Source organism: Nipponia nippon, unplaced genomic scaffold (genome assembly GCF_047370975.1).
Source record: "Nipponia nippon isolate SJK-2023a ecotype South Korea unplaced genomic scaffold, ASM4737097v1 scaffold_6, whole genome shotgun sequence".
NCBI classification, from domain to species: Eukaryota; Metazoa; Chordata; class Aves; order Pelecaniformes; family Threskiornithidae; genus Nipponia; species Nipponia nippon.
This window is the reverse complement of record NW_028262380.1, coordinates 29,381,947-29,407,751: the sequence shown is the minus strand read 5'-3', so window position 1 is coordinate 29,407,751 and position 25,805 is coordinate 29,381,947. Positions and strand designations below refer to the sequence as shown.

At 43.6% G+C, this 25,805-nt stretch overlaps 1 protein-coding gene across 5 annotated transcripts in view; it reads left to right on the top strand.

Moving 5' to 3' along the window:
- The first annotated feature begins 4,664 nt into the window (after positions 1 to 4,664).
- TEC (tec protein tyrosine kinase) overlaps positions 4,665 to 25,805 on the top strand; it is a 55,170-nt gene continuing 34,029 nt past the window's right edge. The window contains exons 1-3 of one of the 5 annotated variants that reach the window (XM_087737097.1): positions 4,675 to 4,811; positions 16,049 to 16,102; positions 23,795 to 23,977. In XM_087737097.1, the coding sequence (XP_087593223.1) occupies positions 23,840 to 23,977 (138 nt within the window). In that variant the 5' untranslated portion in view covers positions 4,675 to 4,811; positions 16,049 to 16,102; positions 23,795 to 23,839. Of the gene's footprint in view, positions 4,812 to 4,946; positions 5,082 to 16,048; positions 16,103 to 19,410; positions 19,429 to 23,689; positions 23,709 to 23,794; positions 23,978 to 25,805 lie in introns of those variants that run through there. The other 4 variants (XM_087737096.1, XM_087737099.1, XM_087737101.1 and 1 more) reach the window with 4 other exon arrangements.

Sequence of the window (25,805 nt, the reverse complement as noted above, 5' to 3'; positions counted from 1 at the left end):
ATGTGACTACAAATCAGAAGGTAGCAATAATTTCAGGTGCACGATGGATGTGCATAATCTCTCTTCTTTCTTTTTCCCTCAAAATCTTAAAAGACCTTTCCCCTCATCTAGTGGTAGGCATAAACAGTAGGTTTAAATGGTAGTCTTTGTACCACACTGGGCAAAATTTTTACTGCACGTCTCGTAGATCTGTATCTGCAAGATGCATTTCTCACTGTTAAGTAACTGGTGGATTATTCTGGCATGTTCATTACTAACTGGTAATGAAAAACCTTTGCAATAAGTTCCCTTGCGTAATATTTGTGTTGGTCATGATGTCTCTGTACAAACTTCTGGTGCTCTTTCAGATACCTTCCTATGCTGCTCTTGTTCAAGCCTGGACCGTGTGTTTACCTGTCTGTCCTCTCTTGCTCTTTGCTCTCTGATAATGGGATGACCCAGGTCTTCTTTAATTGTTTGCATATGATCCGGTTTGTTGCTGCACTCTTTGACAGGCATCATACCCAGCCTTTTTTCTGTCGTGACATTAAGCCTTCTGCTCACGTGAGCTACTGGAGTCATGCTGAGATCTTGGCCCTGTCAACTCTCAGGATACCTAAAAATTCAAGAAACTTTGGAGCCTGGATGTCCAAACACAGACATTTTTGTTTAAACTTTGAGTTAAAACTTTATTGTTAGTTTAAAAGGCATACTATAGCATGGCTTTAAAACTGAGGATTTAGCAGTTGCCTCACAGGGAAGCAGGAGACAAAACATGGACCTCTGTGAAGTCGGGCAGGACTTTCGTAGAGAATCATGGTATTGATCTACACATCATTGTGAATATGACTGGTGCGCCCAATGTCACTGAGTGTGGCAGGATCAAAAAACCACAGCATGAAAAAGTACCTGACTGAGTTCTGCTCCCCAGCCCCAGGTTAAAATCTCCCCAAAACATGCTCAAAGTGTCTGCCAGCAATCCGTAGCCCACCTTGCAAGCTGGTCTGCCAGACAGAGAGCCCATGGCTCCCCTGCCTCCTGGTTTCTCTTCTCCTAACCAAGCCTTATTCAAATACTGTCCCTGTGGTTTTCAGTTATTTTGCTAGTCCCCACATTCACCTTCAAGACAACAATATTGACTGCAAGAAAGAGTATTTTATGGTGGGTCTGTATTACACTCCACTGTTTAGAGTTACTTTCAGTGGTGCAATGGAATTATCACCCCCAAAATCTCTCAAAACTGGGAAAAAGCTCTGGAGAAAGGAAAAGTGGCGCAGTTGCTGACATGAAAACCAGACAATGAAGAATGTCTGTAATTTTTCTCTCATTCACAGGGTTCCCTCTTGAGAGTGAGAAAAACTCTTGTTTGTCATCTTGGCAAAGTCTTCTTGCTCACAGCAAGTGAGGGAAGAGAAATAAACAGAGGAAACACTTAGTGACTGAATTCGCAGAAGCCTCTGAGAAATGAAGAAGGGCTGAATAGGGTGAAGAGGGTTTGACAGGCACAAAAAGAAAAAAGAGGAAGAGCCTCTCTGTGATCAAGATTGCTAGAGGTTCTTCTCTCTGACCACAAAGATTTCCAAGAAGGGGCTTTTTGGACTCAAAAGCTCACCCAAAAGAACAACATTGGCTCCAAAGAGAGAACAGACATGGACCATGAGATGATGAAGCATAAATAGGTGAATAACTGCTGGAAAAGATGGTCTATCAAAGTTGCCGTCCAACTTGTATATTTTTCTTTCTCTCTTTGGTACTTTACACCACATGTGAGCCTGAAATTTCATAAGCCTCAGTCTTTCCCAAAGTGGAGACTTCCTCCTAGAGAGGGGCGGTTTGCCAGAAGAACTCTTCACCGCCGTTACTTCCTTTGCAGTAGAACAAAATCAACTGCTCTGGGAGCTGAGTGCCTTGAATCCAAAACGGAGCAAGATCACTCTGCCATTTCAGTTCACTGAGTTCCCAGGGGCTTACCAAAGAAAAGGCTGAGTCAACAAGTGCTCTGATCCCTGCAGCCCAGAGGTGGGGTTGATGCTACGCCACCCCAGCCCCCAGGGGTCCTGAACTTCTAAGAGGAAAGAGAGAAAGGATGCAGCAACACCGAGCTCTTCTGGAAACAGAACCGAAGCTCTGATACATCCTCTCCTTTTCACATTCCCCACGTTTGCGTAACATTTCTGCATGTGAAATTTTGGGGAAATGAAATAATTTCTGGTTCCAACTTGCTGCTTTTTCTGCAAAGTGGATTTTTTTTTTTAATCCTGAAGCAAAAACATTCCCCTTGATGGAAAGCTCAGGCCCCTCCTGGCTGTAAAATATGTACAGATGTATAAAAGAAGCTTAATATTTGAAAAGTACTTTTGCTCTTTAAATACATTAGATCAGGACACACTAGTAGCCCTGGTGATGGGCACTTTTATATATTTATGAAGTACAGAAGGAAAACAAAACCCTCCTTGCAAAATGAAAACTCCTTCCCCCAGTAATTCTGCAAACCCTGGCACTGTGCAGGGATTGGCATGTCTCTCAAATTGAAATCACACCACTTGCTCTCTTTAACAAGACTGAAGACATATAGGCCACGAGAAACCAAAACTGTCCAGCAGAAATCCAAATGCACAGCGCTGCCCTGCTCACCAAGCCATGAGAAGCCACATAGAACGATGGGCAATGCTTTTTCCCAAGGCTTTTGGAAAGCTTTCCCACAGCTTTTGAGAGCATTTGAGCTTTTCCTCAATGCATGTGCTCAGCGTGCATTTAAGAGAGAATTTCCTGGAGGCTGGTAAGCTCATCCTCATCCTTCACCGCCCAGCCTTTGCAGAGCTCCTTTCCTTGCTCTCACAGCTGCCATCCAGCCCAGAGCAGTTACAATGCAAGGCGAGCACAGCTAGTCAGAGCCCAGCCTTCAGGCAGTGACCAACCCTCTTCAGTCCCGCAAGCGTCATCTTGCACTTGCTTTGATCCCACTGTTCTGCTGATATCTTTATCTGCCGTTGTAGTAGAAGGAGGTGAGAGGGCTCTCTTCAGAGAGTATTTTTAGGGCTGAGAACTGGCAAGCTTCCTAAAGCTTGCAAAAACCCTTGTGGTCCAGAGCTCCACCACAGATGCTCCGTTAGTTTACCAATCAATCAACATCAGAGTGGTTAATTCCTGGTCAGTAGTTGCAAGAAGGACGGTTTCAGCATGACAATAGCCACATGCTTTGGACCACAGAGATGTGCTCTCCTGTCTCTTTGCTGCTGCTGCAGCTCTGGAGTTAAGTCTCAGGCATGATGTAGCTCCTGCTGGTCAAGTCACATTGTAGCATAACCGCTCTCTGCTAGATGACACTTCTTTCTGGAGCTCGGAAATGGCACCTTATGGGGGTAAAGCTATTCCAAGTCTGTCCTCAAGCAACTGTTCAGTTTTATTGTCCTTTCCTCCTACCACAGCAGCAGCAGGCAGGGTAGGGAAAGCTGTAGCTGCTTTTGCTTGAAAAATGAAGAAAAATTTGCCTGCTTTGCAAAACTGACCACATCAGTGGCAGTGGGTAAGGAGGTCTGCCTGGGCGCCTGAGTGTGCGTGACTACAAAAGCATGGAGGGTGGTGAGAGCAGGCTGGTGGGACTGGCCCCCGTGAGGTGGCCGCGTGGAGGCTGCCCACATGTTTATACCAGGGATGCCCCATGCACTAGGGATGCAGCCCTGTGACTCCCTGGGCTCAGCAGTAGTGCGATAGGGATGGGAGACGTGACCACAGCGCCAAAAGCAGAATTTGGAGGAAATCCCCCAAGTGAAAACAAAGACTCTGTAAGTCATTTCCTCCAAGCTGAACAGAAAGACATCTGTGTCGATCCAGCTGTTACGCACTAGGTGCAACAAAACAGTTCGCTTGCAAGCAGCATAGACCTCGCTTGCTTTCCTCTAGATCGACGCTTAGAAACACAAGATGTATTTCACTGAACTTTACAAGCCCTTTTTCTCTCAATGAAGTTTTGCAGAGTGACAGTTTGTATAGGTAAGGTTGGGCTAAGAGAAGGAGGTAAAGAAGAGAGCCTGGGTGACATCTCACTATAGACCTTGAGGTCCGAAGTTCAACACAGATTCCTGATGGGTGCAAAAAGCCACCTTCAGTTCTTCTGGCCGGAGATGAGTGTCTGAGCTTTGGGGTGGCTGGATGTGACCATTACACGTGGTTAAGCACGAAGGAAGGCACTGTCGCCCCAGGGGCCACCTGGGCACGAGCAAGGTGTCGATGGCCATTCCGCAGGAGCCGCCTCAGCGGGCACAGCCCACTCGGGACGGGGCGCACCCACCCCTTCCCCGCAGCCCTGGGAGCGCTCGCTCTTCACCGCCGCTTGGAACAAGAAACACCTGAGCCAAAGCACCGGTCACCCACAGTTAAAGCCAGCTGGTGGCAAGCAGACAGGTGCACCTAGGTTTCGGGGGAGAGTTTGCATCCTGCTTTGAGTCGTATAATTTAGGTTTTTGTTTTGTTTTGATTTTTTTTTTGTTTGTTTTTTGTTCTTGTTCTTAAACGTGTAGCTCCTACCGGGTCTGCGTGATGGGGACCACCTCCTTACCTCAGCCTCCCGCCGCCCCGCACCTGCCCCGAGCGAGGGCGCCCGGGACAGCGCTGCCGCCCCGCCGCCGGGGCGGGGAGCGGGCTCCGGGGCAGGGGCCGCCCCCGCCGCTTCCGCCGCCGCCGCCCCGCGGGGAGCCGCGCTCGGCGGGGCGGCGGGAGGAGCAGGCGCCGCCGCCTTCCCGGGCCGGAGCGGGGCAGTGCCGTGCCTCCCTCCCTCCTTCCGCCTCCCTCTGCGCCGCCGGGGCTCCTTCGGCGGCGGCCGGGACACCCAGGTAAGGCGGAGCGGGGGCTGGCGAGCAGCGGGGCCGTCCTCGCAAAGAGACCGGGGGAGTTTATTTCGCCGCGCTGCCAGCCGGGGCTGCCCCGAGCGCAGGGAACCGGGTCCGCGGCCCGCGGCAGCGCCGGTCGGCGGCGGCCGGGGCGCGGCGGCGGCCGGTCCCGGGGGGGCGGTGGCTGACGGAGGAGCCCCCTGCGGCACCCGCTGTTTGCGACTTAAAGCAGAGAAGTGGTCCTTCCTCGGCGTCCAAGCGTCACACGGATCTGTAAGCTCTGGCAAAAGCTGCATTCTAAACCTTTCCTTAAAACTGCTGTAATTTGTGTAATACAAGGGGTTGTAGCCCAGGCTGCCAAATCCATTTTAAAGCTAACAGTTGCTGGCTGTTTTCTTGTTTCTGTGACTTCTTTCTTTGGGTCTTTCCTTAGATCCATGTAACCCCTGTGCTTTGCTAAGACTGTTGCACCTCGTCTCAAGGCACGGTTAGCTTCGTGTGTGAGTTCAGTCGTCTTAACGACCACCCCGCTTTCTGTCCCGCAGGGCGGCTGTCCCTTCTTGGCGGCGAATGCTCTTACGTAGCCTCGTGCTGGGATGCTGCCTACCTGCAGCTCGTGCAGTAGGTGACTCGATTTGCACGGTGCTTTTCCACAGGCTTCCCTTCTGCGTCCCTCTAAGTCGGAGCCAATAATTATTTGAACTGTAAACCAAACTCACGGCCGTGGCTATGAGCGCTCTGCTTGGAATGACAGATGTGTACTTTACTGTGACAAATGCTAGTCCGAAATACTTAGATTGGTTTATGAGTCAAATAAGTGAGACTGTAGCTTTTATAGATGGAAAAACTGACCACAGCACAAATGCAGATTAAAAAGGTGTCTTGCAAATGCTTGCTTCTGGAGCATTGGTTTTCATTTTTGAGTAAATGTTGCCGATGCTTTATCTGACTGTCTCACCTTTGATATAGCGTGGCTGCAGGGCAAAACATCGCTGTTTAATTTCTCGGAACTGCCCAGTGACTGGAAGATGGGTTGTTACTTAGGGCTGCTACATAAACGTTGAGGATATTTTGGGGCATTGGAAAGCGGCACCCATACAAATAGGCTCCTAGTTACACTTGGGGAAGTACCCAGAGTGATTTTGCATATGCTCCTCTTTCCTTTCAGCACACCAGCTGTGCTGCTTGGATCACGCCATGGTGCAGAAGAGGCCCTTTAGGTGTCCTGGTCTTGTTTCGTGGGTACTGCTCTTGGAGCTGGGGAGGTAGCTCCTGGGCAGGGGGCTGCTCATAGCCTTTTAATGGGTATGGTTTGTAGGGGGACTACAGCAGGAAAGAGCCCATTTGCTATCAGACTCTCCTCTGATAGTCTTCATATTTCTCTAGGCTTTATTTTGTGTGTTTTATTTATTGAGAAATTACATCTTCTGGTGAAATAATCACATTTGTCTCTGCATTTAGTCCTCAATGAAAGGGTGCTTTACATGTTCTGCTAAATTTCTAAGTGAATATTATGAGCGTTTTGAACCAACTGATTTCTGTGTGAGCTTGCCTGCCGAAACCACTGAAAACAGAGCGATGTGGTTATATTTGGCACTTGGTTAATCCTGTTTTTTTAATAATCTCGCAGGTGTGAAAATCAAAAACCAATGATTTGGAGTTCACATAGTTAAAACATACTGCCAGTTAGACCTCTGTTGTGAAACTCTAGTTCTCAGCTGTCAGACCTGTTTTATTAGCCCTTCAAAATTTATAGGAGTACTACCTTTTTTTTTGGGGGGGAGGGATGTTAATGTAGAACTTCTAAAGTCTTTTAAATCTTTTAAAACTGATTGTGAGGCAGCTAGAATTATGTCCTAAGTTAAGTTACGTTTTAATTCTTAGCTATGGGCTCAGTATTATGGATTTGGAATGGCAATGTAGCCAGTAACCTGGCTGACTGCCTACAATGGCTAAAAAGGGAGGAAAAAAAAAATAAAGCTGATGAAACAATATGGCGCTGATATTGTTTTATCTTGCCCTGAAACAGTATTGTATTCAGAAATGCCGTGATAGTGTGGTATCCTGTAATTAAAGTTAAAATAACTGGAAAGTGGTTACTTTCACAGAATTGCTTGGAAGCATCAAGAAAAGTCTTCCCTCTCCACCAAATGTAGGTGCAACTTGTTGTAGATTTAATTCCCTCTGTGTTATGTTAGCTTATAAACTGGATACCCAAGATAAGGTGCACAATGGTGTAGCTTTCATCCAAATATTTGTATCTCAAGTATGCAAAACATTTTCTGTGTAGTAGACAATGGAAGTCTATGCTTCCTGCTGTCAATGCAAAGATCACAGAAGAAATGTCTTCAGCCTCTGTTAACCATTGACCTCTAAGATGTTTTTCTACTTTTGCTTGTTTTGACACTTTTCAGTAACCTATTACCTTTTCACTGCTGAACTTGGAACTGTGCTTTAAAAAAAGGCAAGTTTGTGTATGCCGAAGAATCATGTGTATGCCAAGGACTGTTGCAGCAGTCTACAGTGGCTCTCCTGCAGAAATAGGTTAAGAAAATACCAGTATAAAAATCAAAAGATATGGAAAGCAATACTTGGGCAAAGTGGAGTAAAGGTTGGCTTGGAGAAGAAGGCCTGAGGTGGTGGGGTTTTTATATTTCAAAGACCATACATGCTTCTGAAGGAAGTCTATCATATATTTTTGGATTTGTGCTACTGAAATTTTTATTATGTAGATGCATCTGTTTGTACAGAATTACCCATACATTGGCTAAAAAGTGACAGCAATGGTCAGTCAGTTGTTGCACTCTGGAAGTTACAGATGTTCATTAAATGACCTGTTGATACCCAGAGCTTCCTCTGCTATGCAAAACGCAATAGAATGGCTTTTGTTACACTGATTGCAGCCTGACAGCCCTCCTTCTCACTGCAGAGGGATCAGCCCAATTTACCCTAATTCTCCTGGCTGAGGCCTCATGCTAGCACTCAACATTAGATATGTCACTGATATAACAGGGCACAAATCTGCAGAAACCAATGAAATTGCACTTGTGTTCTAACAAATGGTCAATCGGGTCTCAAGAAATGTATTTTTGTTAATGGAGGGTTTTACTTCTAACGACAAATCCCCTGTTTGCTCTGCTGGCTCTCAGGCAGAGGAGCGCTCTGCTCTCCTGCTTCTGGTCTGGTTTTCTAAGTGTATTTTCTAAAGGAAAAAGCATTAGGAAAGAAAGCAGTGTGTAGGTGAGGGAAGCCGGTGTTCGGGTGGGTGCGTGTGCTCTTTGGCATGGCAGAAGAGGAACTGGGGAGCAGAGGCTTGTGGTTGACCACTGTCCTGTGACCATTACGGCTCCAGCAGTTTTCAGTCATCCCCTGGCCTGGCTCAGCTGCATGGGCCATGATTCAGAGTCAGGGAAAATACCATGTGAGATAAAACTTTGAAAACCAGATAGACTTCTCTTTACATGTGGGGAGACAAGTCTCATCGAAGGAGATGCTTTACAGGGAGGGGAGCAGGTTTTTACAATTTCCTAGATGCAGAGGTGGGATGGAGTAAGGAAAGGTCCGTTCCTTGCAAGTACCGGGAAGTGGCTGCTGTGTTCAAATGGGATCATGAGATCTCTGGAAGAGTAGCGGAAGCCTCCTGGGAGTAGGTCTGTCCATCATGGGCAGGGTTTACCTTTCTTAGTAAGAATGACATCAGCTAGAAGTCTTTGTTTTTGACAATACCCAAACATTTAAGAGGAAAATGATATTGCTGAAAAGATGCATCTTGGCTGGATGACTCTGTTCTGTATTCTGGGCCGTTCAGTAAAGCTCGTGCCTAGCGTGAGGTGGTCCAGCCTTGGTACTGTGGGCAGGAGAGAGAGTTTTCAGCAGCCTACTGCAGAGAGACGAGTTGCTCTGGGAGACCCTGAGCTTGGCTGATGGCTGACATAGGAGAGCTGTTCCACATCTGCCAGGGGCAGCTGTGGGACTTGGCTCTTGGCGATGGGAAGGAGAAGCGTTTGCAGTCACAGCCCCTCTTCTGAGGCAAAGCAGGAAGCAGGCAACTGGGCCGCTTCATTTCAGTTCTTAAGGTGAAAATGCTATGCAACATTAAACAAACGCAGGAAAAAGGGGAAAAAAAAAATAAATTGCAGTGTGCCCGGGTATGTGGGACCTGGGCAAATGCTTTCTTGGCACTCCTGCTTTTCCTCATTCACATTTCTCTTATCAGTGGATGTATGAATGGGTACCACTTTGCCACATGTAGGGTATAACTTCATGTATGCTCAAGTAGGTCACAGCTGAGTTTCCTGTCAGGGTGGGTTTTGCTCAGCCCTGTGCCTGTTACGAGCTGCGACCTGATTAATTTGTAAGAACTCTTTAGATCTAGGCCTTGTTTCCACTTGAATGTGGGGCAGAAAAACCTGGCCTTGGGTGGTACAGGAAGCAGGGTTCTTCCTTCTGAACCAGGCTCTGGGCAGGACACCACGACCCTGCCCCTCTGCAGAGTGCTCTGTCCCCTGTCACATCAGACTGGGACCAATTCCTGACCATTTCTGCTTATTAAACAAAAGAAGACTTTTTCCCCCCACCCCTCCACTCCAGGATAGCCACATAACTCGCCATCAGACCCAGATGATAACTGCCCTTCAGTTTTAGTTGAAAATAGTATCCCCTGTAGCCCTGTCCTAGGCAGCCCTGTGCAAAAATAACTTTGTCAGGTTCCTTGTACTAGTCTGCAGGGTAGGCGAGGTAACCACAATACATCAAATTGTTAATGTATTCAGGGTTGCTGCTTGTCCTGTGAATTACAGGAAGTCCTATATCACAGGCTCAAGCTCCATATCCTGGCAGAAGGAATAATTGTGTGTGTGTTTTCCCTGCCTGCCTTCCCCAATTACAAGCGTCTCTTCCCAGCTGAACTTGCAAACCACAGCCATTCCCAGTGCCACGGTGGGAGGAGGAGAGAGGGAGCCTGTCCCACCTCGGGTTGTGTGACCTGGTTCAAGGGGTGTGCTCTTAACGTTTAAAGTGAGTTGAGCTGAATGGACTGCTTTTTCTGTCCCATGAGAGATCTTCTAAACTGGTAATCTTAAATACACTTTGGGATCTTTTGGAAGTAAAATTGCTACCTAAACTGTATCCAGCAAAGTGCTTAAAAGAACATTTTTTACCATGAAGAAATCTAGCACTCGGGTGTTAAGAGTGGCTGGTTCAAAACTGCCAGTGCACCTTCAGTTCAGCTCCCTTATGCATAATGTGTTAGGAGATATGTTTAGTTACATAGTCATGTGTGGTTTTCTTTTCCCATCGGGCCACTGCTTCATTCAGATCATGGTTGGTCGGGCTGTTTCGGTTTGCATTGTCATGCTAGGCCATGAGGACCAACTCGTCCTCAGTGCCGGAGGCTGGCGCCAGGCTTGCAGCTAAGGTGACCTCTCATTCATCCTCAGCGGTGCTTGAATGGAGCAGGTTCTGTTGTTGGGAGGAGGAATATTTATAGCTCCAGTGTGTCAGATGAACTGTGAGGGTCTGTTTTAGGGGAGGGGAATTTGGGAGAATGACGCAGTGAAAGGCTGTGGGGTGTGAGAGCAGTGAGAGATCGGCCGGAGGGCTGTGGTTCTGCGTCAGGGGCTGCAGGAGGCTCCTCCGCCATTGTAGTGGCTCTTGCTTCCCACCAAAGACACTCTCTCAAAGCATGAAGGGGATTATAGCTGTCTGATGAAAAAATAAGTCATGGGCAAGCAGCAAAATTCCCTCAATTTTGTTTAGTTACTTTTCTGGATCTGTTGAACTGAAACGAACTCTGAAAGTCAATGTAAAGCAGGCACTCCCTGTGAAAAGCTGAGACCTAGCCATAAAGGACTGTCTTATCTTACCTTTGCAGTGTCTTAACTTTACTCCTTGTAATTTTGACCTCAGTGGGACTGGATTGTGGCAGCCCAAATTCTGGTGATGCCCCTTCTGTAATATCCTTATGCCTCACCATAAATAATCAGAGTGGAGTAAGATACTACCAAGCATTAATGACCATATTGCAGGATGTCTTAAAGAATTTGAGCTGAATGCTGTTCCTTAAGATGATAAATGTCTTTTGACACCTGACAAGTGCTCTTATTCCCTGTTTAGCTCACAACTGTTAAAACACCCCGACATCTGAGAACTGGCATCAAGGAGAGCAGAGATAACAAGCCGTTTTGCTCCAAATGCTCACTATCTTGCAGGAGTGAGGGGAAGGGGAAAACACAAGACCACAGCACTGCCTCAGTTCTGTTTATTTTCAGATTCAGTGAGAATTTTTTTCCCTGAATTAATACTTTATATTTTGATACGAGTGAAACTAAAGTCCTTTGGTATTCCCTGTTGCTTAAGCTGCACTGTATGTGAAGAAGAAATTCTTCAAGGTCACAGCCAGGATTTTCAGTCCTCGATGTGGAGACTTTATTAGTAAGTGGCTGAAATGCAAGTAAAAGTTTAACAATTTAACAGAACTCTACAAATAATTTTAGGGTAGAACTCTGTGGGATCTGCCTTGATAACTTTGGGGAAAATACTCTTCCAAGTATCTCTCCCAGAAGTACCCAGAGGATGGATTCTACTTGAAGAGGTCTTTGTCTGTTTTTTAATTTTTAATCCCTATCATAACATACATGTGGTTCCAGCACAGGGCGACACAGAAACTGAAAGGCTTTGTTAGCTGATTAAAGAAAAGGAAAGCTGCTCTAAGTACAATCCTTCAAGTAGTATGTCAGCTAGACATGCACAAAGCATGAGAACATGCAGTTTGGTCTGGTAGCATTACTTCTACAATTTTGAGTGCGATCAAGTAGTAATTCTTGCACCAAGAGTCCTGTTGTCCCATCTCAGTGAAGTGAGGGTGTGGTATGATGGGGAGGGAATTTGGATTTTCATGATGTGAAATTTTCCTTGTAACCTATCCAATATAACAGGGTAAGAGAGTCTGGAATTGGAAGATAAGAATGCTGACCTTGCCAACACCACCGCTTTGGTATGCGTAGCCCTGAATTGCCAGATGTGGGAACAGTAGTATGAGATCTAGGCCGAAATGTAAATGGTCATTCATTTCGGGTTCAGTCTCTTGTGCTTGTTTTGTAGCAGAGGGTTCGTATCCTGGTGAAAATGATGCAGGGGAAACTTGACGAAGAGGAACTTGCAGTATTTCCTGTCCCCCACTTGCTGCCTTGGGTTTTTCCTCATGCACAGCAGGCAGCTCTGATGTATTAACTTTAGATGTATCGGCACTGTCCGTATGAGAGAGGTTTGGGGCTAGTCAGTCACTCAGTAGGTGCAAAAAAGCAACAGTTATCAAGTGGCCTTATAATATTACTGCAAAATAAAGACTTTGAGGGGAAATATACCCATTAGTCAACATGGATGCCAACGCGTGAGTTGTGGCCAGTAGCTCATCATATGAGTCAACTTCACAGCTTTGTCTTCAGCTGAAATTCCCCGGTTTATTACTGGAGCATTTCTTACTGCATAGCTTCCATGTAGTCTAGTGGGTGCTTGTTTCTGTCTCTATTTAAATCCAGTTATTAATATAAGTGTATATTTTTCTTATTAATGGCCCTATTAATGAATGTGTTTAAGCATGATTTCTGGTATATTTGGTTTGAATTAAACAGCTATTATAACGGGGGAAAAAACATGTTATGTAAATTTTTAGTATATATTGGTAGCATCTTACCACATAGCGTATGGTTATCTGGGCTATGTCTTTTGCATACTTAATTTTGTTAAAAGCATAATACTGGCGTACAGGTGTTGGAATTGCTCCTGGTGGAGGGTACAGGGCATGCAGGAGCCATGCTTAATCTCTTGCTCACCAACCTGTGTACCTCTTGCCTGGGATAACCTAACTAGTCACTGAAACTTCAATATTGAACTTTGATATTAGAGCTTGCTGCTAAAAGGTTCATCATAGACTGTCTGAAAAGCAACTAAAAGGCTAACTGAAAAGAGGATATTATTTTATTAAGCTTATTCTCTTTTTAGAGAGAGAACAGTTCGTTTTGTGCCTACAATGGGGCTGTTAACAGCTATTCTTATGGAGCAGACATAAACTTGGCTCACATCTACTCTACGTGAATGACCTAAAAGGGTGGATGCTTGATGAAAGATAAAAGATGGTGATTTCAGCAATATGGAGAGTAGGTTGTGGTGTTCAACAACCCAGGGATAAGTAACAGCACATCCCTGGAGCTGGTCCAGGGCCATCTCATCTGGTTCTGTTAAATTGGTATTAATACGAAAGAAGAGCAATACAGCAGCCATCGCTTCTCTCTAACCTAGTGCTTATCCAGAGGTAGGTTTCTTTTCTGCAAGCTGCATGCCTAAGAGTTCCCCCAAATTCCCTGAAAGCCGACTACTTTTTGCAAATTTTCCCTGACCTCAGGACTTCCTTGCAGCTCTTCCCAGCCATATGCTTATTTTATGATCATGTGATCCTTAGCTGGGAGGTAGCCAGTTTATTACAGATGGGTCTGGACTGGCTTTCCCACAAGCCATCCCTTTGCACTGAGACTCAAGGATGCATGTATAGCTGTAGATACTAAAACACTCAGCTGACTTTTATGTTGCTGGTGCTACAAGTTTTTATCCATTTTGAGAAGTAATATAGTTTCTATATAGCTGCAAAGGGGAAAAAAACAAGTATCTTGAGGACCACTGCAGAAGTGATAAAAGGATTTATACCTGAATTCTGATGAGACAGTTCCATCTGACTAAAAAAAATCTGATGACTGAAGTGATAGAAATAATCTTGGAAGACAAACAGATAAAGAGCTACAGCCTGCTATCAGTTTCAGAAATGGTATTTTCCCTGAAGAAGTAAAAATTTCTTTTACATATCTTGTGAATAAAATATAAATGCAAAAAGCGGGTGACAGGTGGCTAGGTAAATAGCTTGCTTCCTTAGCAATAAACAGCAAATACATAGTTGATGTTTGCAGGGTGTCTTAAAACCAAATGCTATTTTGATTCAATTCAATTTTGAGGAACTTCTCCAAATAAACCCATCTCATTAATTGTACTGCTGGCTGGCACATGGCGAAAGTGAATTGCTACCTTTTTGAGTACTGTCAGGTCATTATACCTGGTCTAGCAGGGCTCCGATGGACTGCATAGTCTGAGCTTTTGTAACTAATGGCTGGCTTTTGAAGATGGATTTCAAAACCTGTGCATCCATGTCACTGGATTCCTGCAGGCATTGAGGAAATTGTAGGTGCTCTGTGACCCACTGTGCTTCTACATATGCAAGGCGTATCAGGTCATTTAAGGGTAGCCTCGGACAGAGAGTGGTTGGGGTGAAGTCATAATTGGTGCCTGCTTCTACTTTGTGTGGGATGTACCTACAGACCACTTCTACGCACCTCTTGTGAGACATGGAAAAAATATTTTTAATTCATAAAGCCTTTATCAAACTCAAAACTAATCTAGTTCATGGCATTCTTTGAAAATCGTATGTCAACCCAGGAATGAGTGACTCAAGATGTTCATCCTTGAGCTCATCTGTGTGTTTTCCATGGAGTTCAGGTGAGAGAAGCTAGCAACAAGCTGGCTAGGATTACAAGAAGGTGCAGCAGCATCTGCACCCAAATGAGTAATTCCAGAGTAGTGTTTAGTAGTGCAAGTGCAGGGTAGTGCTGGTACTGCTTTTCCGCCATCGGGAGCCAAGGCGGGTTTTCTATGGCTTCAGCTTTGCCATATAGATGTACCAGTGGCGCTTTGCCATGGCAGTCCTTTAGTGCAGAGAACAGACAGCCTCCTTAGGAGTATTTCAGGCTTGCTTGTTGCTGGCAAAGTATGTTCAAGCCAGAAAAACTTTCCTTCAGCTGCTGATTGAGGTTTTTTGGTAGCTTTTAAGATGATTGCAGGTAATGATCTAGAAGGCTGGGTGTTGCTTTTATGTGTTAAAATGTTATTGTAGGAGATTGGTTCTAGCTCCAGAATGAATGGGCTTGGGACCAGAGGAGAGGTGGTGCTAGATGGTTAAAAGGTGGCTTATTTCTACCATTTTCCACTTTAAGAGGTATGTCAGCCCAATGGTACAAAACAAGACTCTGATCATGTTCAAGTTAGTGCAAAGTTAGGTTCATTGTATTGGTACTGGTTACTTGGCATGTATGTTGGCAGGGCAGAAAGAGTTAACTTTAGTAGTTGGAGAACAAGTAGTTGTTTAGGGGAAAAAGTTCATCTTAGAGTGTTTGGAAAGAGAAGTAACTGAGGAAGTATTAGTCACTCCCTGTGCATAAAGCAAGTCATAATTTGTATGTAGTACAGTCTCTTTAGTTAGACCATGTCAAAAGAGTGTCTTGAATACTGAAATAAATTGAGCTTATTTTTGGTGTAATGAATCATGTGCTCACCTGAGATTATATAACATTTGGCAAAAACAAACTCAAATTGTGAAGAAAGTGAATTAAACTGACTACTGTAATTAAAAAGCAAGATAGCCTCAGGCACTGTTGACCTCTTTTTTTTTTTTTTTTTTCTTTGTCTTCCTTGTAGATTTGATTTGCTTTTCTTAGATTTGCAGTTTTGTGTACAATAGCAATTGACCTCCTACTTAATGGTGAGCTTTAGGATTCCTAAACAGACTTAGGTTCAACCTCTGATTAAACAAAACATTTATTTTCCAGCCCTCTAAATCTCCGGCTTCCTGGAGAAGTAGGAAAAGCTTTTGCACAAGCATTGCCCGTTTCCTTTGCCAATCTCATCTTTGCCTGTTTCTTTAGTAAGTGGGTGTTACTGTTTCTCTTCCCTTCTTATCAGCAGGGGTTTTAGGAAAAAGGCTGAGGCTGCAGCTCTGCTTTACCAAATGTCCACCCAGTGCCGCAGGGCCAGCGGGGGACTGGTGGAGTAGCCTTGGTCTATGCAGAAGTGAAGTAAATACTCTGCTCTCTCTGAGCTTCTGCTCTTCCAAACCAATGCCATGCCGGTTTGAAGGTAGTTCTTTCATTTTTCTCTCTAACCTTGCTTTGAAAATATTTGCCAGAACAAAGAGGACTGTTTCCTTTTGAATGTGTAAATGTAAGAAGGACCAGTATACCACATAGCTCCTCCCAGTTTAGACCCTGACCTTCCTTTTCTGTTCATGCTTTATCTTTTACCTCTTCTCTGTCAGCTGAGGGCTAGTTATATTTGTGCAAGTAAACCAAACAAATATTCTTCACCAGACCTTTACGCTGCACAAGTGAAGAAGCAAATCTCTTTATGCTCTGTCTCATCTGCAGCTGCAGTCAAACTCCTTGCAGCATCCTGAAGTCCTGGTGATGGCACCACAGCGGGTAAGAGCTGCTGTATGTCAGCAGAAAATTAAATTTACCATTTTTCCTGCACTTTATATGTGGTATTTAGAAATAAAAATAAACCTGAGCAACAAAGTTCGGAACTGGGAAAATCTGCTGTCTCCCTTCTAAGGATTAATATCAAATATCAGTGCATAAAAATATTAGTCAGGCTTGGATTTGGTCTTTTTCTGAACAGTGTGGATGAGGCATCAAGTGCCATACCAGGCAGTGTGTATAGTCAGTGACAGCATCCTCAGTCAGCTGTTGAAATCCATCACTGTGATAGCACTGCTTCCCGCATCCAAAAATCAGAAATCTACCCTCAAAAAGAAGTCTTTAAAATTAGAGAAGGCAATTTTGAAAAAAAGCAACTTCACTTTCTTTTTAATCTTCCTTTGCTTGAATCAAATGTGTGGTAATTAGAATATAGCTAATTTTTCTCATGTGATTTTGCTGGCTGTTGCAGGAGATTTTGTCAGAAGGCCCAGCTGGGAATAAGTTTATCTTATTGTAAAAGTGTGGTCTGCCTGTGTGCTAAGGCCACGAAATATGCAAAGCTCTCACCTGGAAGCTGTGTGAATGCAGTAAATGCTGCTGGCAGACAAGATGTTTTAGTTTGTGAGGCTGCACATAGCTTCTGGTGAGCCCAAACCCACAGGCTCTCAGTAGGGAGGTCAGTTCTGCCTGCAGAAGACTTGAGATTGGGTTTTGTCTGCAGAAAGCACTGTTTGTTCAATTGTGGTAGGCCACCTCGAAAGCTTTTCATAGTCTACAGCAGAAAATAAGGTGGTAACTTTGGATGCTGGAGTGGAATTTAGCAATAGTAGCTAATGCTAATAGCATTACTATGGAAATAATGGCAACCGTTAACTCCTGTATATGGGTTAAGCAGAGGGTGATGCAAAGCCACATTGTGTATGTGGTTACAGAACTATCTCATTCTCAAGCCTAAAAAACTAGACTGGGAGAATATTTGAGGTTCTCTTAAAGGTTTTCTGTGTATGGTTTTGCAGGCACTTTTAATTACCTTTCCCATGAATATGATGAATTACAGCTACCCTCTATATATGTATACACATATAAAGATGTATTCCCCCCAACAACATAAACCATCAGCTTTTCATGTCATATTATTATTATTACTGTGTGAGAAAAAGGGGGTGGATGAAGGTAGGGGTTAAACTTTAATCTATATAGATGATGGTGAAGAACAACAAAGATTTCACAAGCATTAAGAGTGGCAAAAACACAGGCTTGGAGATGTTACAGCCATACCAGTGTCCCTTTGGAGGCAATAAATACAGTAGGGGAACAAGTTCATGTTCAGAAAGATTTGCAACTCTTGGGCAGTAGGTTTTGCTTATCTTTAGTACAGAAACGAAGATGACTTTCTAGTCTTCAATGAAATCGCAAGATGAATTCACACATTTTGACTAACAAAACAGATACGGGAAGTTGGGGATAGCATACAGCGCAAGAGCTGAATACCTGCTCTATTGCCAATACTACTTCTTGAGACACATTTAAAAGCTTTTTATCTTCAGAAAGGACAGGTGGCTGAGCATGCAGAACGTCAGTAGGCTGAGAAAACTTTGGATTTTGCTACTTTAACTGATGGTTCAAAGTCTTCTTTTGTGCCTTGCTTTCCTGTGTCCCAAGCTAAGTTTCAGCTTTATGTTCTTCCAGCAAAGAACATTATAAATGTTAAAGAGGTTTTTGATCTGAATAAACTGAAGGCAAAATAGTCAGTGCAAGTTTATAGGTATTGCAGAGCTTTTATGTGGAAGAAATAAGAAAAGCTACAAATACTCAGCTCTAGAGGAATGAATAAAAATACAAGAAGCTGTTGAGGATAGTGAAAATTGATCAGTCCATCCTTTGCATGGTACCCCATAGTGTTGCTAACTCAAAGTTAGCAGTACATAATTTAAATAAAAAAATGCCCATATCAACATATTTTCTACATCACAGATGGTAATATTGTAATTTTAGTTTCATAAAGCAGAGGTTCCTTTCCTAAAAAATTTATTGATGAGGGAATTGAAGAAGGTGTGCTATAAAGCTGTGAAAGGATAACTTAGTTGTTGGAGTGTACTCCTTACAGGAGGTCACGATAAAGAGCAATAGCTGAGTTTACAAATGGTTTGGAGACATGTACATGTCATCCTCCTAAATCTGAACTCATCATTGTAAGGGGAAAGAAACCCTTTTGCTGCTCTTACCATTTTTCCTGAGCTGTTCTGTGCACTTTGGCTTTACTTCTCTTTTGTGATGGTTGATGAGTTGATGGTCCAGTTTGGTGTGCTGAACCACCTCGATGCCAGGTGACCCTATCTAAGAGGGACTGTCACTTTTTCAGCATTGTTTTCTTCATTTACCTCAACTACCTAAGTTATAATGCCAAAAGGAAACAAATGCTTGTATTTTGTAAAATGTAGTGAGCCTGTTTCCAAGGAATTTTGGAAAACCTGTGCTGGGTGCAATGAAATACTCCTCCTGTGTGGGTACGTGAGTAGCTTTCAGTTGAACAAAGGATATTTTGCAACATCACATGGTTATCTCAGAGAATCTCCAGTCAAAGAGTTGTCACTGAGTTACCCCTTAGCCTGTTTACTTTTTAACCTAAATTTAGTGCAGGCAAATAGGAATTTTTATTTTCACAGGGTCTGATTATATATAAAATTAGCCAGTTGGTCTTTGGCTGACTTTCAAACAGAGACTGGGGTTTTGCAAACTTTTGGGTATAATTTTGAAATCTACTTGAAAGTAGGGTTCCTCCCCCCACCCCCAATTCCATTTCTGTCAGTTTAAAAAAAAAAAAAAAAGCTTGCATATGATAGAAGTGGTTTCTGAGAGTTTGCTGTTTTTTTTTTTTTTTTTTTTTTAAAAAAGAGATGAGAGAAAAAAAGCAAATCCAAGTATTTTTTACTTCTCCTTTTTCTGGCATATAATACATTTCAGATATCATTACAGTATTTTTCCCCTCAATTCCAATGTTAAAATTATGACAGATTACGCTAAAGTATATTTTTCTGTATTTGTATTTTTGTGAAATTTACCATTTAAACAGAGATGTAATAACAGTTGTCTTTTTATTGAGCTGTCTTTTTATTTTTTGGAGTTTGAATCTGCAGCATTGGATGTGGGGCAAAAAGACTTTTCTACTGTTTGAAGCACAAGAGCACATTTTGCAATCCTTGCTTATGCTGAGTAGTAATTATTCAAATAAGCCTCTGCTGGATACTTGTGTAAGTAACTATTCACGTGTAACTCGGTTTGTAGTTTCATGATAAAGCAACATCGGCTTCAGCAGAAAAACCAGGGTGAGGAGTTCTTCTTTTCTTCTTCCTTCTGCACTGTTTCTGCTCTCTACCCAGAGCTGCAGCGTGCTGCCTATTCACTTACCCCACTGCAGCTGTTTGCAGGGACACATTAGGAACTTGATCAGCAAATTGATCTGAATTAATTAAAAATATATTCTGGAAGAGTTACAGATTTGAGTCAGAATTACAAGGTACCACCTGTGTACTTAAAATTGACATTTTGATTTAAAAAAAAAAAACAAACAGCCAAACCTGAATTAGTTAATATTGCATCATTTAGACAAATGTACTGCACTAGGTGATATGTTTTCAATGTTAAATACACAGACCTGGAATTGTTACCGGTTTGGATTGATGTGCCCAAAATCTGAAAAAGAACAGTTGTGCAGGATGCATGAAACCCAAGTCAGAAAGCTGAGGATGCTGATTCCTTAGGGGGCTTCTCTATCTTGCATGGCAGGCCACCAGCTTAGCATTAAGACTTTGCACGGGAGAACCCAGATTCCTAGGTAAACATTACCATTGCTAGGGAGAGGCGAAACTCAGAAAACAGAGTTTCAGATTGATTTTTATTTTTGGTTTCAGCCACAGACAAGTGTTTTCTGTTGGCGTTCATTTTATGACTGTTGTGATAAGTGTGTCTTTCAGAATGCCTCTTCTCTTCTGAACTACTCTGACTCTGTGGTACAAAGCTGCGTGCCATAAAAAGTGACAATTACTTAATGCATTTGTATTGGAGAAGCCCTGGTCGGATTGGGATGCACTTTCTTTTCTACTCACTAGGACTTCCACTGGGACTTTCATCCATTTATTCAACAGTTTGACTGTCACATGTGCTTACGGACAGGCTTACAGTGACTAATTGTTTTGATAAACACAATCCAGGAGCTGGGAGTGGGGACCAGGAGATATATTGGTAGTGTTGCAACTGCTGGCATTGCCTCATCGCTTAATGTCTCAGCTTTCCCCAGTGAAAACCAGGAAAGGTGGCATGCATAAGAAGCTCTGTCTAAAAGTAAAAACTTACTTTGTATGCTTGACCAATATTGAATTAACAGATTTGTCTTAGTAGTTGTTGGCATTTGATTTGAGGAAAGTGTGTGGTGGTTTCATGGCCGTAGAGGCGAATATTTGTATAATGTCAAGACAGATCAGTGTGAGTTGATGCAGACTTCTTGATACTTAAAATTGAGAATGTTTCCCCACCCTAAAAAAGCTGAGAATCTGTAACTCTTTCTGATTTTCAGTCATAATTCTGAATACTCAGCATCTCTGGAAATTAGATCATATTTGTTATCATGTAGCTAAGGTTGGCAGGGAACAGGGCAAGTCCCTGGCAGGAGATACTGTGAAAAGTTTAGATGGGTGGCAGCACAAAACTCCCACAGCTGCTGGGAGCGAGATAACAATGTGTCACGCAAACAGCTTCACATCCTGAGGAATGTTCTGGGAACAATGGAATATTTGGGGGGAAGAAGTGCAGAAAAGTTCTAAAGCTGTACTGAAGAAAAAGTAGTGATGTGTGGGTTTGCTAAGAGGTAAGGCTGGCTGTTACGGGTAGTAACAATGAAGTACTGCAAGTCTGGAAAGGAACTTCCAGAATAATAGGTGAGGGTTCAGTTGTCCTGAGCCTTATTTATGGAAACAGAAACGTGGCTAGAGCTATTGGCTTGGAAAAAACCCAAACACCACAGGTTTCTGTGACCAAATGCAGATTCAAAGGCTGATCTTCTGACCTGGGAAACTGGTTCTAATCTGCAGAGATCTCCATAGCCATGATAATTCAGTGTAGCAACCAGGTGCAAGCATTGACCAATTACATTATTGATGTTTTTGTTTTTTTAATGCTGATTTTTGTCAAAAGGATTTTTGTTTTGTTTCTTATATAATGTTAACGTGACCAAAGAGGGCTGGTAGGGAAAGGAAATATTTTAGCGTTATCAGTATTGAGATTTGAAATCACAGTTAATTTTGAATCCTTCTTGTGCTCTCTAGTGTAGCGCTCTGGGGATCTCTGAGATCACAGTTTCTAAGATGGATAATAATTATGTTTTTCTTAAGTGCCAACAGAGAATTTGTACTATAGAGAACAGAAGGATTGTTTTGAGTGGGAGAGGCTGTGACGGAAACCCTTACAGTTTCATGTGCATTAAGCTGGTCTGAAAGTTAATACTGACTTTTAATTCTTTGAACAGTGTTTGTATTTTCAGTTCATGGTAGTATCTTTCCTTTATCTTGCCTTTAAGCTTGTCAATTTCTTTCTAGAAGTGCAATAAAACAGAATTGGGCAGCTTTAGTAACTAGAGAATGCACTAGAGACAATTAGTAATTAAAAAAGATCTGCCTTCTTCCCAGAATGCAGTGTGACAGATGACCAACAAAATGTATGCGTGTACATGCATCAGAGGAGGGGGAAAAAGAAAAGGATTATTCATAATAATCACCATTTCCAATCCTATTATAGTCTTTTACTTATGCATCCTAACCTGGTCTTATTTTGTAGTTCCATCTAAACCACAGACTATTTTTTTTAACATATGCAGAGATACACCTTGAAAAGAAAAGGATATTTTAAAGCAGTGAACAACTACATCCAGCTGTGTGAAACGGCCAGAGTGTGGGATATGAGAGCTGAGTTGGCGAAAACAGGGAGTGAAATGTGGTATTGGGACTAGACTGGAAGGCAAAGGTTGTAATTTCATGTACTGTCACAACAAATAATGACATGTTTGGGCAGAAAGCAAAAGGGGAGGCACTAAAGTGAATTAGTTTACATTTAATTAAATTTAAACTTTGCTTTTGTCTGGTAATGTTGTGAGGAGGGCTGTGGCTTTTCAAGCTTCACCGCACAGTGCTGTGAAATGCAGTGCTTTGTCCATGCTGAGGTTATGTTGCCTGCAGAGAAAAATGTACATACATTTCCGCAATGAATTTTTAAACACTCTTAGTAAACAGGTGCATAAATTAAGCCCTGTGAGGTGAAAAAAAGCTTTTTTTTTTTTTTTTTTTTATAGGTTGGGGGGAAATTTCCCACTGGTATGGAGATCTGCAGTGCTTACCTAGGGCTTGGGTTGTCCCCCTACCCCCTGCACACATACACACACTCGAGAAGATATTTGTAGTCACTGGTGCTTCAGCAGATGTTGCTGTTCCTTCTTCAAGCTGTGGCTTCAGCCCACAGCCGTGCTGCTCCAGCGCAAGCTGCGGTCGAGGTCTGCGCCTGCAGCGTGCCCTGGCTTTGGAGCGTGGCTCGAGGCGGGGGCCAGGCGGTGCAGTGGGCAGGCCTGGCAGAAAGCTAGCAAAGGGAAAGGTAATGGGGGAAAAAAGGTTTCTGGGACAGCTTCTCCACAACCTTTCCCACGCCTTTCATTCCTGTCTCTGTGCCACCTCATGTGTTAAGTCTGCACAGGCAGCAGCCTGTGCTGCATGATGAAATGTCTGGTTGGATCCCTTCCCTAGCCCGCTTCCCAGCCCAGCAGGAGCAACACGTGCACCCACACAAGGCAGAGTGGCACGGCGGGGCGGCGGCGAGCAGATGAGGGAGGTGGTCAGCGGTGCGTACGCTGGCATCATTGCAAAGAACAGCGAGATTGCCTGGCACTTTCTTTCTGGCAGGGCTCTGGAGCCAGCCTTCCAAACCAAGCAACTGTGGGTGTATTTGTTTTTATGTACTCCTAAGTCTGTCCTACGGGTGTCAATCATGGTGTAAAACTTTAAAGCAGCTTGATGTTACCAGAACCATCAAAAGTTGAATGATTTAGATTGTTGATGGTCAGCATGAAGTCTTTCTAAATAGAAGATGGAGGGCATATACTTACCAATTTCTGAAAATAAGCTCTAATTCTCTGTTTTCAAATTGACATCTTCTAAATGACCATTTGCATTTGAAAATTTTCATTAATGTAATTGGGGTGAATTCTCAAAATGACTTTTACTGATCCGCGTTCAGCTTTGTATATCAAACGTTTTTTTGCAAGCGGCATTTATATATGCACAGGCCTTAGCAATTACAACTTTGATAGGCTTTGTGGTGAAGAGCAGTCGTGCACTGCTCTTTGCCTGGAGCGCGTTTTGGCCTTCTCACCCATATTTTCTGTGACTTGGCCTGCAGTGTCCCTTATTTCATCCCAGTCAGGTACAGCTTTTGGCTTCCTGGGGGCGTGCCAGTGCAGCCCTCAGCTGAGCAAAGCTTGAACTTTCTTGCCTAATAATTAACTTCTGTAAAATTCCAGATGCTTAGGTTGAGCTCCAGCTTTCTGTATATTCAGGTAGTTTCATTCGTAAGTAGAAGCTTTTTACTAAAGAAATCTCCAGATCTGTGATCCACTAAAGGTATTGTAATGATTTTTTTTTCTCATCTTCATAGGAACTGATATTCAATGGCTAAAAACAGAGGTGACAAGTGACTGAAATGAATACGACTACTATCCTACAAGAGATTTTGATTAAAAGGTCACAGCAGAAGAAGAGGACTTCTCCGTTAAACTACAAAGAGAGGCTTTTTGTACTTACAAAGTCTATGCTAACGTATTACGAAGGTCGAGCGGAGGTAGGACATGCAGATTTATACTATAGACTACCTTGGTTCCTTTTTGCTTTTGTATACTATTACCTTTTTTCCTACCATATATCATACTGCCAGGAGCAAATGGGGGCAACGGCCATGGGTGGCAATGAATGTGAGCTGCCACTTCTCTTTTCTCTTATTCATAATGCGGATTTACAGACATGTAGATAACTTATCTGGTAGTCAGAGCACTAGTACATAGCCAGGATGCCAGGAATAAGATAAAACAGCTTTTATAGCTGGTCATCAAAGCTTATTTCTTTCTCTCTCCAGAGAGATGAAAGATCACTGCTCTCACAAAATGGGGAAAAGGTAGAAAAACTTACAGTTGTAGTTGCTTGTGGCCATGTTTACTATGAAGGCCATTACTTTCACACCTGGGAATTCAAACAGGAGGAAAAACATTTGATAGGAACAGTGCATTGCAGACCAAGTTCACTAGAGATGAGATCCGTTAGAGCAGATCATGTAACCTAGTGACTGAAATAAAGCTGGAAACAGTTTATTTTTGGCATGACTAACAGCTCATTGCTGTTACCACTTTATGTAAGTTCAGTTCCACCAGAAGTCAATAGTGTAAACTAGGCAAATCCTCAGACCAGCATTTTTCAAATGTGCTCCAGACTTGGTTTCATCAAGACCACCTGCCCCTGGAGTGCCCTGTCATAACTCTTAGTGCTGGAGAGCCAGATTTTTCTGCTTAACTGAGGCTACTTTACAAATTTGTCACAATGCCAAAGGGGATTAAAATGGCTGCAGTAGCTAGTGGAGCATTCTCTACACTCTGGGAAGCCGTTAAACAAATAAAAATAATGGAGACAACTCTGCAACCTCTTGTGTTGGCTGCCTTACCTCTGATGAAGGAAGGGGGTACAGGAGAGCTAAGGCTTGCTAAGCATGTTTCTCTGCCAGAGCTTGTGCTTGCAGCAGAATTGAGCTCACTCACCATGCTTCGAGACCGCTATTGTAGTTGCCATTCTCTGAATATAGCTTGGACACAGTTGAGGATTAAGAATGAGATCACAGAGCTACAGAATGGTTGAGGTTGGAAGGGACCTCTGGAGGTCATCTGGTCCAGTCCCCTGCTCAAGCAGGGCCACCTAGAGCCAGTTGCCCAAGACCATGTCCAGACAGCTTCTGAGTATCTCCAGGGACAGAGACTCTACAACCTCTCTGGGCAACCTGTGCCAGCGCTCAGTCACCCTTACAGTAAAAAAAAAGTGTTTCGCAATATTCAGGAGGAACCTCCTGTGTTTCAGTTTGTGCCCATTGAGTATTGTTCTATCACTGGATGCCACTGAGAAGATCCTGGCTCCATCTACTTTACACCTTCCCTTCAGGGATTTATATGCATTAGTAAGATTTCCCCTGCACCTTCTCTTCTCCAGTCTAAACAGTCCCAGCGCTCTGAGCCTTTCCTCATAGGAGACATACTCCAGTCCCTTCATCATCTTAGTGGCCCTTAGCTGGCCTCTCTCTGGTATGTCCATGTCTCTTGTTCTAGGAGCCCAGAACTGGACACAGGACTCCAGGTGTGACCTCAACAGTGCTGAGTAGAGGAAGGATCATCACTCTCAGCCTGCTGGCAATACTTTGTCTAACGCAGCCCAGGATACCATTAGCTGCCTTTGCAGCAAGGGCACATTGCTGGCTCATCTTCAACTTGGGGTCCACCAGGACCCCCAGGTCCTTTTCTGTCAAGCTGCTTTCCAACTGGGTGGCCCCCAGCATATATTGGTGCATGGGGTTGTTGCTCCCCAGGTGCAGGACTTTGCACTTCTCGTTGAAGTTCCTGAGGTTTCTGTCAGCC